This window comes from Carassius carassius, chromosome 1 (assembly GCF_963082965.1).
Source record: "Carassius carassius chromosome 1, fCarCar2.1, whole genome shotgun sequence".
Lineage (NCBI taxonomy): Eukaryota > Metazoa > Chordata > Actinopteri > Cypriniformes > Cyprinidae > Carassius > Carassius carassius.
Window position 1 is genome coordinate 31,599,861 of NC_081755.1, and position 13,712 is coordinate 31,613,572.

Genomic DNA, 13,712 nt, shown 5'->3' on the forward strand with positions numbered 1-13,712 from the left:
CCACCTTATTTTTCAACATGGAAGTGAACCTTTTTAAATTTTTTTTGTGAATGTGTGAGACTTCCAGTTCATTAGCCACTGGGAAATAACATAGGGAAATAACGAGAAGAAAAACAACATTAAGTCAACTGTAAAACTGTGTGCTCTACAAACCGGTGTGTTCATAACTAAGATAATAGTTTAAAATAATATGGTAAGATGCACCAGTTTGCCATATCCAGTGGCAGAACAAGCTGTTTTGTTTTATTGTTGTATAGTGTGAAAAGAATTATGCTATTCTGATGTGTGCATGCCCAGTATCCACAGCTGTATCCTAACTGGCCTTATCCAGCTATCCTGCTCTTACGAGAAAAATAAGGTGGTATCCAGCTACTGCAAAAAGTTCAAAGACTTGTTTCTCTGATGCTCTATAGTATATTTAGAGAGGGTCAAGCATGCACCTAGAGGAATAGCCTATGTTTTAAAAAAGTAGCATTTTTGTATTTTATTTTATTTGTTTTAATGAATTTTATTCCAAAGTAGAATTGTCCTGGTCAAGAATGTATACAATCCTTGTTGATGATTCAATCAAGCAAATTCCAAGATCTAGCTAGCTGTATAGAAAATAATATAATGTGCATTATATATTTAAAAAAAATAAATAAAAGAAATTAAACAAATGCGATTTGAATAGGACTTTCTTTTGATATATTTTCATGTTATTCCTTTCACATTTAGATTTTGTTTTTGTTTTTATTTTTTCTTAATTTTGTGTTTTTAATTTTGGTGCTAGTCTTTATGGAACTAAATCTAAAAAATTAATGTATTTACAAAATATGATTACCCGTACTCTTTGGCATGCTTCACAGAATTGCTGCTCATTGTGACTGTAAATGTTTACTGTCCTGTAATAAAAAGAGTTGAATGAAGGGTGTTGTGTGTGTAGTTCACGCTAACAGTTGTAGGTGGCGGTAGTGCGCTATTTAAGTCTGCTATCAAACCATAGACTGTATCAAACTAACTAAAGTGACGTGACATTCAGCCAAGTATGGTGACCCATACTCAGAATTTGTGCTCTGCATTTAACCCATCCGAAATGCACACACACTGTGAGCACACACCCGGAGCAGTGGGCAGCCATTTATGCTGCGGCACCCGGGGAGCAGTTGGGGGTTCGATGCCTTGCTCAAGGGCACCTAAGTCGTGGTATTGAAGGTGGAGAGAGAACTGTACATGCACTCCCCCCACCCACAATTCCTGCCGGCCCGGGACTCGAACTCACAACCTTTCGATTGGGAGTCCGACTCTCTAACCATTAGGCCACGACTTCCCTGCAAACAAAAACAAGAGCAGGAACAGGGGTCAAAAACATACTTTATGATGGGCTTTTAATGATCACATGAGAACTCACAGAGGAAACTTTCACATGCCCTCAGTGTGGAAAGATGTTCCCACACAACTTTAAGAGGCATATTACCGTAAGTCACAATGAAAAGCTGTACACTTTCCCTCAGTGTGAAAAAGTTTTAATCTATCACAGAAAAAAGCACACAGCATTCATGTTCAATCTGAATGAAGGTTGTGTCAGATGAGTTCAGTTGTAATGTGACTGAATATATCAAGGGAAAATATGTGAAATTATTTACGATTGATTCAAGATTCAAGTTTATTGAATCTCTTAATTTTTTTAAGCAATGCCAATAATGTTTGTGTGCTGATTGTACATTATAAAATACAAATATTTTGTCAAATTGATGTGTGATCACTGTTCAATTAATGCAATAAAAACACCTGATCATTTAAGAAGAAATGTCAGTTGTTTCTCTCAACTGCAGGCCTACTGTCAATTGTACTAATGCGCACATGAAATAGAGGGATGCAATTCTAAAAGTGTTGTTATTCTTATAAATCTTATGTGCCGGAGCACAAAGCACTTAAAAGTGACATTCTGTAAATTTTTTCCACTGGCATTTTAACATATACTGTATAGAGGCATATCATTTTAGAACCATTCAAACGCAAACATGTCAAATGTGTTTTTTGGCATGCTTTTAATTGTGCTCAGAGAAGCTGATCTCATACAGGAACAGAACTGGAGATTTCTGTTAATTTCACTGTGCTCTCAGAAAGTGGCACAACCTGTTAATATTAATATTATTCATAACATTTACCCCACTTTTCTAAGTTGTTATTATTATTTTAAATACTGAGAATATTACTGACACGTTAATAACGTTCTTACGCTTGTACTTTCAAATAGAATCTATTGTTTTGGCGTTGCTACTAGCGCCTGCTGTGAAACAACAGGATCACACAGTGATATTCAGTCCTAGTGGAAATCAAGTCGTGTCATCTCTAAGAAGAAGAACTGCAGTTGTGTCTTTGGGATGTGCTGAAGGCAATCATCAGATGACCTCAAACAAAGAGCGTCCCAGTTGCACACCGACACCGTGCATACGGGGCAAACGGCCAATGCATCAAAGTACTCTGACTCTTGGCGATCAGACTAAAGCCATTTATTCTACTACACACGCAGAGGTAAGAGCACGCTACCATATCTCAGCTTAACATTGCATAATCGCATTTTTTTCCCTCAAACCCTTGGTAGAAAAGCGCATTAGGAACAGCATTAGAACATTACACATATAACGTTGAAAAGTCTGAATAGTTCTGGGAGGCACGTGCAACCGGTTATCCCCAATTCTGCGATTTAAACGAGGGGGTACATAAGCTGTCAAGGGTGCAGAATTCGTATTTAATTTCGTATTTGAATTTCTTTTGAATGAGCGCCCACTGTTCACTTTAACTTTCTATTTCGGATCACACCTGCTCTGTGTAAAGGAAGATCAGATATTTGTCAATGAGCTCAGGATCTGTTGAGCAGCAAATCCTCCAGCATGATCTGTCAGCCATCTCTCCTCTCAAAACTTGATCAGTCAGATCTGACCTTTCCCATGGAATTGGGCTATGTTTAATCTGTTGCCATGGCTTGATTTTCCCTCCTGGGTTAAAGATTTGAAATGTTGCATAAATTACATTTGACTGAAATGCTTGTATTGTCATATTTAGCATTTTGCCTATGATAAAACTGTGACTGTAAAAAAAAAATACATATTTAGAGTTTTGATATTTTGGGATATGGTCATTGCGCTACTTTGGGCACTACTTTAACCACCAACCAACCACACCCCAGCCCCCAGCCCCACCTGTCCTCTTTTAGGAAAACTAGAATATAGTCATTGGTCACCTTAATTCATAATGCCATTATTTAAATTTTTTTTTTTCTGGAGAACTTCACCACTAATAAGGCAACTTGAAAGTAAAAATAATTTTGCTGATGGGGAACTAACGTTTCAATTCTGTTTCATAAAAGTATTTTTCTGGGAGAGGCCTCGACGGTCAAGCGCTGGTCTTTCTGCCCCGAGATCCATGTCATTCCTCTCAGTATGATGGAAAGCTGAAGCTCAGTCACATCCCTGTGTCACGAGGACAGACACACTCCAGAGATGTACACAGCCCAAAGGACATCATACCAGTAAGTCTTAAGTCTTTATTCAGTTGAAGGCAGTAGCACATCTTCACAGTAGGATGTTGAAGCTACTGAGTATGTGAAAATGTTGAAATCTTATAAAACACATAGAAGTACCAGCTCAAAATACCAAATTATTACTAAGGATCAGTGCTTAATTTGTAAATTGTGTGGTCCCGGAACAAAGCGGGGGATCAAATGAAGCCCTGCTTAGGATGTTGTTATGCATGTGTACAGCATTACATACTGCACAGAGTGGGGTTACAGAACAGGACACAGAACAGGGAGGGGGTCGTGATGAAAGAGGTCACCAACCCCGCTGAGGCCACACTATACCAGACAACATATCAAACCGTGCACTGCACCACTTCCATAAGATATCAAACAAATGAAGCACGTGGACAGCCAGTCCCCTGGCACAGGCATAATATTATCACAGGTAATTTAGCCACTGTGTATCTACACAAAAGTAGATGTTGATGTTTGTGTTGCAGTATGCAAGTGACTCTCATAAATGACCATGCAAACAGGCATTTTGCTATTTTGAGCTACAGGAGAGGAGAAGGCAGCAGCTGGGCCCGGGCCGGTCAGAAGACAGTCTGGGGAGAGCATTCTGTGGGCAGCTCGGCGTTGGGAGATGAACAGGGACTCTTTTCATTTGTACTAAACATGACACCAATAAATAACTAATAAAATGTACTCAAAAGGACTCGAGACACTTCATTGTAGTGGTTAGAAGTCAAAAAGTTCTACATTGCATGTAGGTCTTCAAAATTTGTGTTCTGTGGAAAAAAAAGGTAAAGAATTTGAAGGTATGTAATTATCTGGTATATTCTGTCTCTGAATAAGTTACTATAATTTAAATCTAAACCGAAATAGAGGGCTAAAATGAAAATAAAAGCTAAATATTAACAAATATTAATTAATAATACTTAACACTAACCCAAATATGATTTAATATAATTTAAAATATACAAGCGGTGTATATGTGTGTGTGTTTTCTGCCAAGTAAGCCTTTTAAATTTTCACTTGTTTTTTCTTCATCTAGTACCATCTACATATCATTTCAGCTTGATCACTAAAACTGATTTTTTAATAGTTGACAATAACAAGGATTTGGGAAAAAAAGTTTTGAATCAGTTTATTATTGTGCTGAACACGCTCAAACACAAAAAGACAGTTAAAAGAGAGAGAAGACAAACTTAAGACAAGCCAGTAGAAACAAAGAAACATGAGGAGAGAAAATGAACATGTATATACAGCCCAGCAACAGGTGTTGGATTGGGAAGTGGCTAGAGCTAGAGGACAGTAAGGAGGTCCACACAGCACTAGTACAGCAGTACGGGTCTAAAGCTCCCCGACACAAACACTCCAGTTCGGTTTTTCCAGTGCAATTTTCAGAACAGTGCAGAAATGCAAGTTTCCAAACCATCTGAGAAAGAAGACTACTGATGATGTGGTCTGTGCTTCTAATTAGATAAAGCTAAAGTTCGGTAGATGCTTCAATTTAAAAATGAATGAGATGAAATTAAGCTCTCTTTATATTTTGCACAGACTTAACACATTTACTATGACATGTAAATTATACATGGATGTAAAACGGCTGAAATGAACGCAACATTTCAGTGTTGGAAAAAAAAATACTTCATGGAAAACAAAAGGTATAATTTGAAATGAAACCTAAAAAAAAAACAAAAACAAAAAAACATAAGAACCTCAAGACAGATCAGCGCACATTTAAGCTGTTTACAGGATGTTACTTTTCACTATCAGCTCAGGCTTTGCATTGGTCTGTTGAGATCTGACGTTGAGTGGGGCAGATGACACTTTTTTTTTTTTAACCCTTAAATTTATCCGGATTTCACTTTTCACTAGAGCCTAATCTTTTACTCATTCTTCTTCTCCTTCTGTTTAAGAAGTTTGTTGACCTCTCTCTTCACCATGCCAGTATATTTGGCGATGATGCCGTGCTGGTTGAGGCCAGGCAAAAGCAGAAGGAAACTCACTGTGGATATAAAACAGAACATGAGTGGTCAATCACGAATACAATAGCCCTGTGGAGGTACAAACCTACCACAGACACTGAATAAAAGGTACAGTTCAGTTTTTACAGTTCTTAATTACTGTCCTTGTTCTATACATCATACAATTATTCTTATTGGGATACCGATATGACTGGAATCGTCTTTTTTTTTTGAAAGTACTATTCACTTCATAATGGATACAACACTTTCATCTCAAATGAAAAATGACTTAAACCTAATTGGTAAAAAGAGATTTAACAAACTTTGTGTGGAGGGAGGGTAAGTGGCAGCATATTTCCGGATTGCTCTGCATGACCGACATACAATGACCTCTTTGTTAAGCAGCCTAGTGACTGTTTGCACGAGCTTAGCTTTGATAAAGTACAGTGACTTCTCTACAGTTTGCACACTGTGGCGTGTCATAGATCTTACAGCCTTTTTTTCCTGCTAGAAAGTCGGAATGCATTTGTGGTGTAAGGGATAGGACATGAGCAGCACATTGTTCTAATGTTATGACACTTTCATCACAGGGGATTTCATCAAGCAGTTTGCTTAACTTGGTAAACTGTATGCCTATATAAACAGTGTACATACCGATCAGGTAGGTGAGGAAGAGGTTATGCACTTGTTGTCCGATCCAGGCCACAGCCACAAGACTGCTGATGACGGAGAGGTAATACTGCAGAGAAGTAAAAAAAAGATCATTTTCTACAGGAATTAAAAGAATATACACAAATGCTTTCACTTGCACAAGCTACTTGGTTTGAACAGCATCGGATCAATTAATTTATATTTTCTGATCAGTCAACCATTGAGAAAGTAAGTGACGGTCTTAAGAGGCATAGTTCAACCAAAGATTAAACATTTGTCATTAATTGCTCTCCCTCATGTTGTTCCAAACACACAAGACATCTTCAGAACACAAATGAAAATATTTTTGATAAATCTGAGAGCTTTCTGACTCTGCATAGACAGAAACACAACTACCACTTTCAAGGCCCAGAGAGGAAGCACGGAACTCGACAAAATAGTTCAATAATTTATCTGACATCAGAGGTTAGCCATAAGATACGAGAATACTTAGGTGTACAAAGAAAACAAAAATTTTGCACAATTTTGAAAACCAGCACTCTTGTTCAAGTGATCTTGCTAAACTACATGATATGATATATATATATATATCATAAATGTATAAGACAAAACCAACAAAGGGTAATTTTTGGCCTTCATATCTTGAATTGAATGGTCATATACCTGCATTCTAATAGGCTACATCATGGATTTTTTCAGGATTATGAACATGATGATGATTCTCTTAGGGGCTCAAGGGCTCCTTAATTATGTAGAAGTAGGGCTAGGCTCATGTTTGTTTGTTCTTACTGCTGAGCAACAGTGATAAAGACAACTCAGTGGTGTGAAATGGCAGCTTGGTTTGAGTGTGAAATGCTTATGAGTCACTAGTAAATTTGAAGACATGAAACAAGGAAGGTGCTGTCAAATAAGCATACCATTTTTGGCTTTTCTTCCTTCAGGGCAAACAGACGTTTCCACCATCCAAGCACACGGCGCTGAGTCTTCACAAGGTTCCCACAGATCTCATGGAAACGCTGCTGTTGTTCTGTGGTCCTGCGCAGGAACAAAATAGTGCTCAGAAAACATGCACAATAAACAATGTCTTCACAGGCCCCACAAACACATCAGAATTGTTTACTCGTAAACGAAGAGGGAATCTGTTTTGCTTTCTGCTTAGCCATTGCATTTTATTTCTGGGCATAAAACATGACCATATTGAAGGCTTAAAACTTAGAGCCACAGGAAGCTGCCAGATACTAAAATAAATGCCAGGGGTCTGATCTTGACTTGCTCTGCAGAATGTGATGTGCATAGCAAGATCTCTCACTGCAGAGTGGAGATCTGCTGAGTCAAATCAACACGGTGCCTGACACTGGACACTCAGCAGCAACTGCAAGCTGTCACTCAAAGACACCAGAGACCCAGCTCCTGAACCAGAGCAAGGGAACTTGTCAGGCGAGACCAGAAGAGGCAAGAACATACATGCTGTGCAAATACCTATGCATCTTCCCAGAGGATCTGAAGAGAAACATGCCATTTGATTAACCTCGCTAGTAGATGAAGAGATTGTAACTTAAAAGCCTGTGGCCAAAAGCAGGACTTGCAGTCATCCCTTCACTCACCATTTGTTAGAACCGAAAACACGGGGGGCAAGAGTGGGCACCAAGTAATCAGACAGGCACAGGATCATGACAGTGAAGGACAGACCAGTGAGCACAGAGGGGTCCAAGAAGTAGATTAGCCTGCCAATGACAAAACGGATCATAAACTGTACACAATTAATCAAAAAACAGCCAAAAAAAAAAAAAAATCAGTGACACATGATTAGTTCATAGCACAGGATGTTTCTGAAAGTAAAAGGAGGAAGAATATAAAAGGAACTCATTCTTATAAAGACATCACTATTAAGAACTTTCCTTTAAAAAGTATATTTTATATATCTATCTATCTATCTATCTATCTATCTTAGGGTGCTTTCACACTTGGATTGATTGCTCTTTTGCTTTAGACCATCTACAAATGTTAAATCTTAAAATGACATTTTATGGTTACTAGTGTATCTTTCTGAAGAAAAAAAAAATCCAGCAATTCATATATAATTTATTTATTTATAAAGCTTCAATGTACTGTCATTGCAAAAGAACTTCATTATCGTTTACTTAATTCCAACAAAAAAAAGTTATTGTTAAAAACTAACCAAATTTAAAAAGAATCTTTATAATTTCCACACAGGAGAGACTTGTTGATTCCAAACAAAAGGAAATATATCGGTATTGGCAATGGCTATCGGCTACCAAAATGAGCTGGAAAATATTGGCAAAATCCAATATGGTGCATCCCCACTGGCAACAATATTCTAAATTCAAAAATAGTATTCTATTCTCTCAGAATGTAAATGACCGTATACAAGCAATAAGTCCCCTGGCATTCATGACCTCATTCTGAATATCAGATAGATCAGATTACAACATCATAATAGAATATTATAAAGGGCATACGTTTACAATGTCTAACAACCTATATAATCAGAGGCTCTAGAAAAAAAAAACTTAAATACTTCAAGCTTTCAGTGTGCAACCTTATCTGATTAACTGAAGTTAAAGATTAGGCATTTGGTCAAGAAGCAGCTCTAATGACTCACATGAACAGGATTGAGGTGGCACCCACTAACACTGCTGGGTACCACTGCTTCTCCCAGCGCAGGAACTGATCTCCAGCCAGGATCACCTCTCCCCATCCTTGCAACTGCTCCTCCAGCTGACTCGTCTCTTGAGCCTGGACAAGAGCTTTCAGTCAGTAACGTAACAAGAGTCAAAACAACGAGCTCTCTTACGACAGACGACATGGCTTCATCGGAAATCGTTGTACAATGGGAGTGTCATGAATTCATTACATGGGCAAGTCCAGCTGGAATGTCAAGAATGTTAAATAGACACCAACTTATATCAAATATGTACGAAGTTTAGGAGAACAGCGACTATGAAATCCTGTTTTCAAACCAGCAGGCCACATTTAAAGGGTCTGTCCAGCTACTTCCTTTATCTGGGATATATCACGTACAATTATAGGTAGTAAAAATTGTAAAGCGTATTTTAAAAGGTTAAAGCATAAACATCAACACAGTTCTTGGAGACTTTACAACGAATGTAAACTTAATCTAAAACAAAAAACAAACAAAACAATCTAGACCAGGATGTCAAGACTTTCGTCAAGCTTATCCCCGGCAACACTCAAAAGCAAATACTTGAAAAACGCAATATATCAAATATATAACAAACAAATAAATCAATTATCCATACCATTTAGTAAGACGCTAGATGTACGGAGTAATCCGTTTTGTTAGCACTGAGTTGATTAGCTTGCTAACATCTTATCACGCAGTTCATTTCCGTTATGTTTAACTTACCTTCGTTTCGGTGCATTTACAAGAACAACATTCACTAAATTAAAGAAAAATTAAGCTTAATTGTGTCATGTAATGCCTTTGTTTATTCTGTTTAAGGTTGAGATAACAGCAGATGTCCGCGTAGCATATTGCTAAAGAAGGCAATCTTAAGATATACATTTCGGCAGCAGGCGAACTGCCCGTGAGACGGAACATTAACAAAGCACTCACCAACAGATTTGCACTTTTATTGTCGCCCTCAGCCATGGTTTATTTATTTTGGTGTACTCCAGATATTGTGTTGCTCGGAGAGCACGATTACATGAACTCGCCTCCTCTGTACTGCGGCAGTCTGTCAACCGACCGTTATTTTCAGGATGTTTTTATCTGAAACTCGGAACACAAGGACTCATGGGAAATGTAGTTCACTAGTAAAGTACAAGGGGAACCGTTTACAAATATGGTACAGTATGGCAAGCCGTGGTAATATTTAATCTATAAGCCGTACTAGTATCTTTTTTCATGTTACTAGTACTTATTTTTTTTAGATACTAGTATCTTTTCCATTAAGTACTAGTACTTATTCATTAGGTACTAGTGCTTATTCTTTAGCTACTAGTGCTTATTTATTAGTGTTTATTCCTTAGGTACTAGTGTCTTTTATAAAGTTACTAGTACTTATTCATTAGATACAAGTGCTTATTTATAAGATACTAGTACTTATTTCAATAGTGACTAGTATTTAATTATACTCTTCTTGTCAAGAAAAATTATAACTTGTACTTATTTTTTTAGTTACTAGTAACTTTTAAGACCAGAGATATCCTGAACTTAATAGATACTAGTACTTTTTAAATTTGTATTTCTGCCCAGTATGGTAATCGTAGTCTAAACTGAATAGCTTATATCTCAATGACGGATCCCCATAGAAGTCAATAGCAAAATTTTTTAATTTGTTACTAGTAACAATATACAAGTTACTAGTCACTATTGAATTAAGTACTAGTATCTAATAAGTACTAGTATTTAATCAATAAGTACTAGTATCTAATGAATACATACTAGTACTGAATAAATAAGCACTAGTATCTAATGATTGAGTACTAGTACTAACTTCAAAAAAAACTAAAAAAACACTAGTACCTCAAAAAATAAGCACTAGCAGTTAATAAGTAATAGTACTTAATGGAAAAGATACTAGTATCTAAAAAATAAGTACTAGTAACATGAAAAACTATGCAAGTACGGCTCATAAATTAAATTTAACAAAGGCTATCCATAGTATGGTCCTAAAACAACATAGACACTTCCCCCAACAAATAAGCAGTGAAATGTGTGTAAACTAATGAGTGAACAGCTGTGGGCTCAGAAACTATATACTTTGAAGAAGAGCCAAAGACTACATTTCCCCTAAATTAAAAGAGAAACAAAAATCACATCTTACAATAATTTGGGTAACACGGTTGAATCCCTCAGCTGAGCAAAATGGAATAAGATTAATATATCTTCAAACTATGCTAAAGAAAGGGTCCAGATAATGGGATTTCATAGGTGTACATTTCTGTAATGGGGGAAAATTGTTTATAAACGAAGGGCGAAAGCTACATGCAGCCACATCATGGAATGGGGCTAAATATATGCTTTAGTAAATTAATATATGTAATGGTTCTATTCATTTACTATTTTAATATATGATATAGCTTGCAGTTGTAATAGTTTTCACGACAACTGAATATTTCACTATACCTTCAAAATAACGTTTCATTTTAAAAACAATCCAGAAGATCAAATATAAATTCAAGTGACGAGTCAACAAAACCTACATTTGCTAATAATTTAACACAAAATGTGTCATGCTCAAGAACAAATAGGCTTTCCACATTGGGTTACCATTACCCTCAGGTTAAGCAACATTACCAGACTTGGTTTTTGAAAGGGGGTCACAGCACTGCTTTATGAAGCCTAGCCCCTCAACAAGGTTAAGTTGCAGTACAAAACATATACAGTGTGAATTAACAAGTGTAAAAATCAGACAAACATGAACAAAAACAGCAAATGCTTTAATAAAGACCCAAGAGGTTTAATTATAGTTTTATTTGACCAACAAAGTGGAGTAAAACCATTAAGAGACAACAATATTGTAACCATCACCACATCACTATTCCATTACTTATTTCTCCCACTAAAAATGTAAAACTAGGTCAAGATCAGTAAAACGCAAGCTTTAATGAGGACATGTATCAGCGGTGATACACTTCCACAGGCAAGTCAAAAAAAGAAGAGCAATCTAGACTAAATCCATAGCAAAGAAGGAAAGGGAGAAAGAATCTACAATACACAAACAAGATCAGAGATGAATACTAAGAAAAAAAGCATTTAGAAACTGATTCGCACATCTCACCATATAGAGCCTGGGTCATACTCAACGATCAAATCAAAGAGAACTCAGACTGAGCACTTGGCAACTCCAAGTACTTCATTCATTGTGCCAAATATTCAGAAACAAATGACCGTGAATGTTCACAAAGCCACTTTGCGATTTGCCTTTTAATTGTGAAATCTGTTCAGTACGTTGGTGAAGGAGTAAAAAGTTATTTTTGCAGCATTTCCTATATATACTTAAGGGGAAAAGGTATTTTTTTGTGGTTAAGAACGAACTGTAAGGTCTGCCAAAGGCTTCCCGTGGAGTCCTATGAGTCTTCTGTTCACACAGCCCTCCACACCTACTCCAGCAGGAGACAGCTCAGCCGCAAGTCGTGCCCAACCCACAGCCATCCAAAAACAGAGGCCAGAGGACCCCTCCAAGACTGGATCACCCTTTCCCCTCCACCCTCACACAAATGCAGTCTAGAAAGTCGCTAATTATCGCAGACCTTTGCTCTAAGAGTGGATAAACTGTCTCCTGCAAATTTTCCCTGTGGCAAATCCTATTTGTTTTGATAGTTGACATTTATTTTGTTGATGATACAGGGGTTGGTTGGGGGGGGTAGTTCAAGCCGCGTGTGCCTAGACCCCCCCCCCACCCCGCCTCCCCATCTTGGTGAGCTCCCCACACATCTCGGGGAAACAGATGCAGACCCATTTCGTTGTGTTAGCTGGATCGCCAGGTGTAGCTGTGCTACGGGGATCCGGTGTGGGTCCGAGGGAGGGTCTCTACACCCCCCCCACTTTCCTGGATGGTGCTCTGTGGCTCCATTGCCCCAGACCCAGTGGATTTCGGTGGATTTCTACCTTCGCTGGACCAAAGTGATCTACAAGGATCCTGTTCACACCCATGCTGTCCACCCCTCGTACAACTGCGCCAGGTTGTCCAAGTTTGTCGCCTCTTTGATGACATAATCCACCTTAAAGAGAGCAAAATACATGGCATTAACAAACACACACAACAGCAGCAGCAGTAAGGCTGTATATATAAAGAAGGAAAGCTCACCTGCTCCGTGACACTCATTCTCCTGTTAGGGTCCACGTCTCTCCCTTCCAGTTTGGCCTTCACCCTCTTCCACACACTAACAGCGTAGGAATTCCTCTCTTGCACGGCTGAAGGAAAAACTGCTGATCAGTGATCTTAGCAAAGTTTCAAGTTGATTTCATAAGAGGACTTCAATGAAAGGCACTATTTTCGTTGTCAGTACAAACTGTAATTTAAACGTTATAAGTTAAAACTGCCTGAACGTGAACATCAGTGAAGTGCTTTTCATACTCAAGCTAACATTGAGCTATCGGTTAAAATAACTGAATATTGGCTCTTGTAGGTCAAACATGCAGATCTAAAGATACTAAACCACTGTTCAAAAGTTTGGGGTCTTTAAAAGAAATTCATACTTTCATTTAGAAAGAATGCGTTCTATTGATCAAGCAACAGTAAAGAGAAAAATGTTAAATATTGCAAAAAGTTTTCTGTTGCAGGATAGTTTTAAAGGGTTAGTTCACCCAAAAATCAAAATTATGTCATTAATAACTCACCCTCATGTCGTTCCGAACCCGTGAGACCTCCGTTCATCTTTGGAACACAGTTTAAGATATTTTAGATTTAGTCCGAGAGCTCTCAGTCCCTCCATTGAAGCTGTGTGTACGGTCTACTGTCCATGTCCAGAAAGGTAAGAAAAACATCAAAGTAGTCCATGTGACAGAGGGTCAGTTAGAATTTTTTGAAGCATCGAAAATACTCGTGAACGAGTCAGTCTTTTGTTCGTTATCTGGCTCGGCTCGGTGTTCATCTTCA

At 37.9% G+C, this 13,712-nt stretch overlaps 3 protein-coding genes across 5 annotated transcripts in view; 1 reads left to right on the plus strand and 2 right to left on the minus strand.

Annotated features, from left to right (window-relative positions):
• Window positions 1-1,325: 1,325 nt before the first annotated feature.
• LOC132145272 (uncharacterized) lies at window positions 1,326-4,217 on the plus strand. The gene is made up of 5 exons (XM_059556154.1): window positions 1,326-1,461; window positions 2,324-2,517; window positions 3,353-3,514; window positions 3,746-3,947; window positions 4,063-4,217. Exons 1-5 carry the CDS (start codon window positions 1,425-1,427, stop codon window positions 4,173-4,175), a joined length of 708 nt encoding a protein of 235 aa, XP_059412137.1. The 5' UTR covers window positions 1,326-1,424; the 3' UTR covers window positions 4,176-4,217.
• A 406-nt stretch (window positions 4,218-4,623) lies between these two features.
• Window positions 4,624-12,525, minus strand: LOC132145279 (ADP-ribosylation factor-like protein 6-interacting protein 1). Of its 3 annotated transcripts, none has more exons than XR_009434455.1 (7): window positions 9,722-9,878; window positions 8,747-8,880; window positions 7,728-7,847; window positions 7,041-7,158; window positions 6,127-6,211; window positions 4,831-5,513; window positions 4,624-4,800 (listed from the first exon to the last, which is right to left on the minus strand). XR_009434455.1 is itself a non-coding variant. In XM_059556175.1 (7 exons), the coding sequence occupies exons 2-7, from the start codon at window positions 9,755-9,757 to the stop codon at window positions 5,395-5,397; spliced, it is 612 nt and encodes a 203-aa protein (XP_059412158.1). In that variant the 5' UTR covers window positions 9,758-9,817; window positions 12,514-12,525; the 3' UTR covers window positions 4,624-5,394. The 3 variants fall into 3 exon arrangements, 2 of the variants coding, with proteins under 2 accessions (XP_059412158.1, XP_059412151.1); XM_059556175.1 differs by adding an exon at window positions 12,514-12,525 and having other exon boundaries at window positions 4,624-5,513; window positions 9,722-9,817; XM_059556168.1 differs by having other exon boundaries at window positions 4,624-5,513.
• The window catches only part of LOC132145293 (serine/threonine-protein kinase SMG1), a 41,781-nt gene continuing 40,582 nt past the window's right edge, over window positions 12,514-13,712 (minus strand). The window contains exons 61-62 of the mRNA XM_059556192.1: window positions 12,921-13,027; window positions 12,514-12,834 (exon numbers count right to left, since the gene is read on the minus strand). Of these exons, the coding sequence (XP_059412175.1) occupies window positions 12,757-12,834; window positions 12,921-13,027 (185 nt within the window). The 3' untranslated portion in view covers window positions 12,514-12,756. The remainder of the gene's footprint in view (window positions 12,835-12,920; window positions 13,028-13,712) is intronic.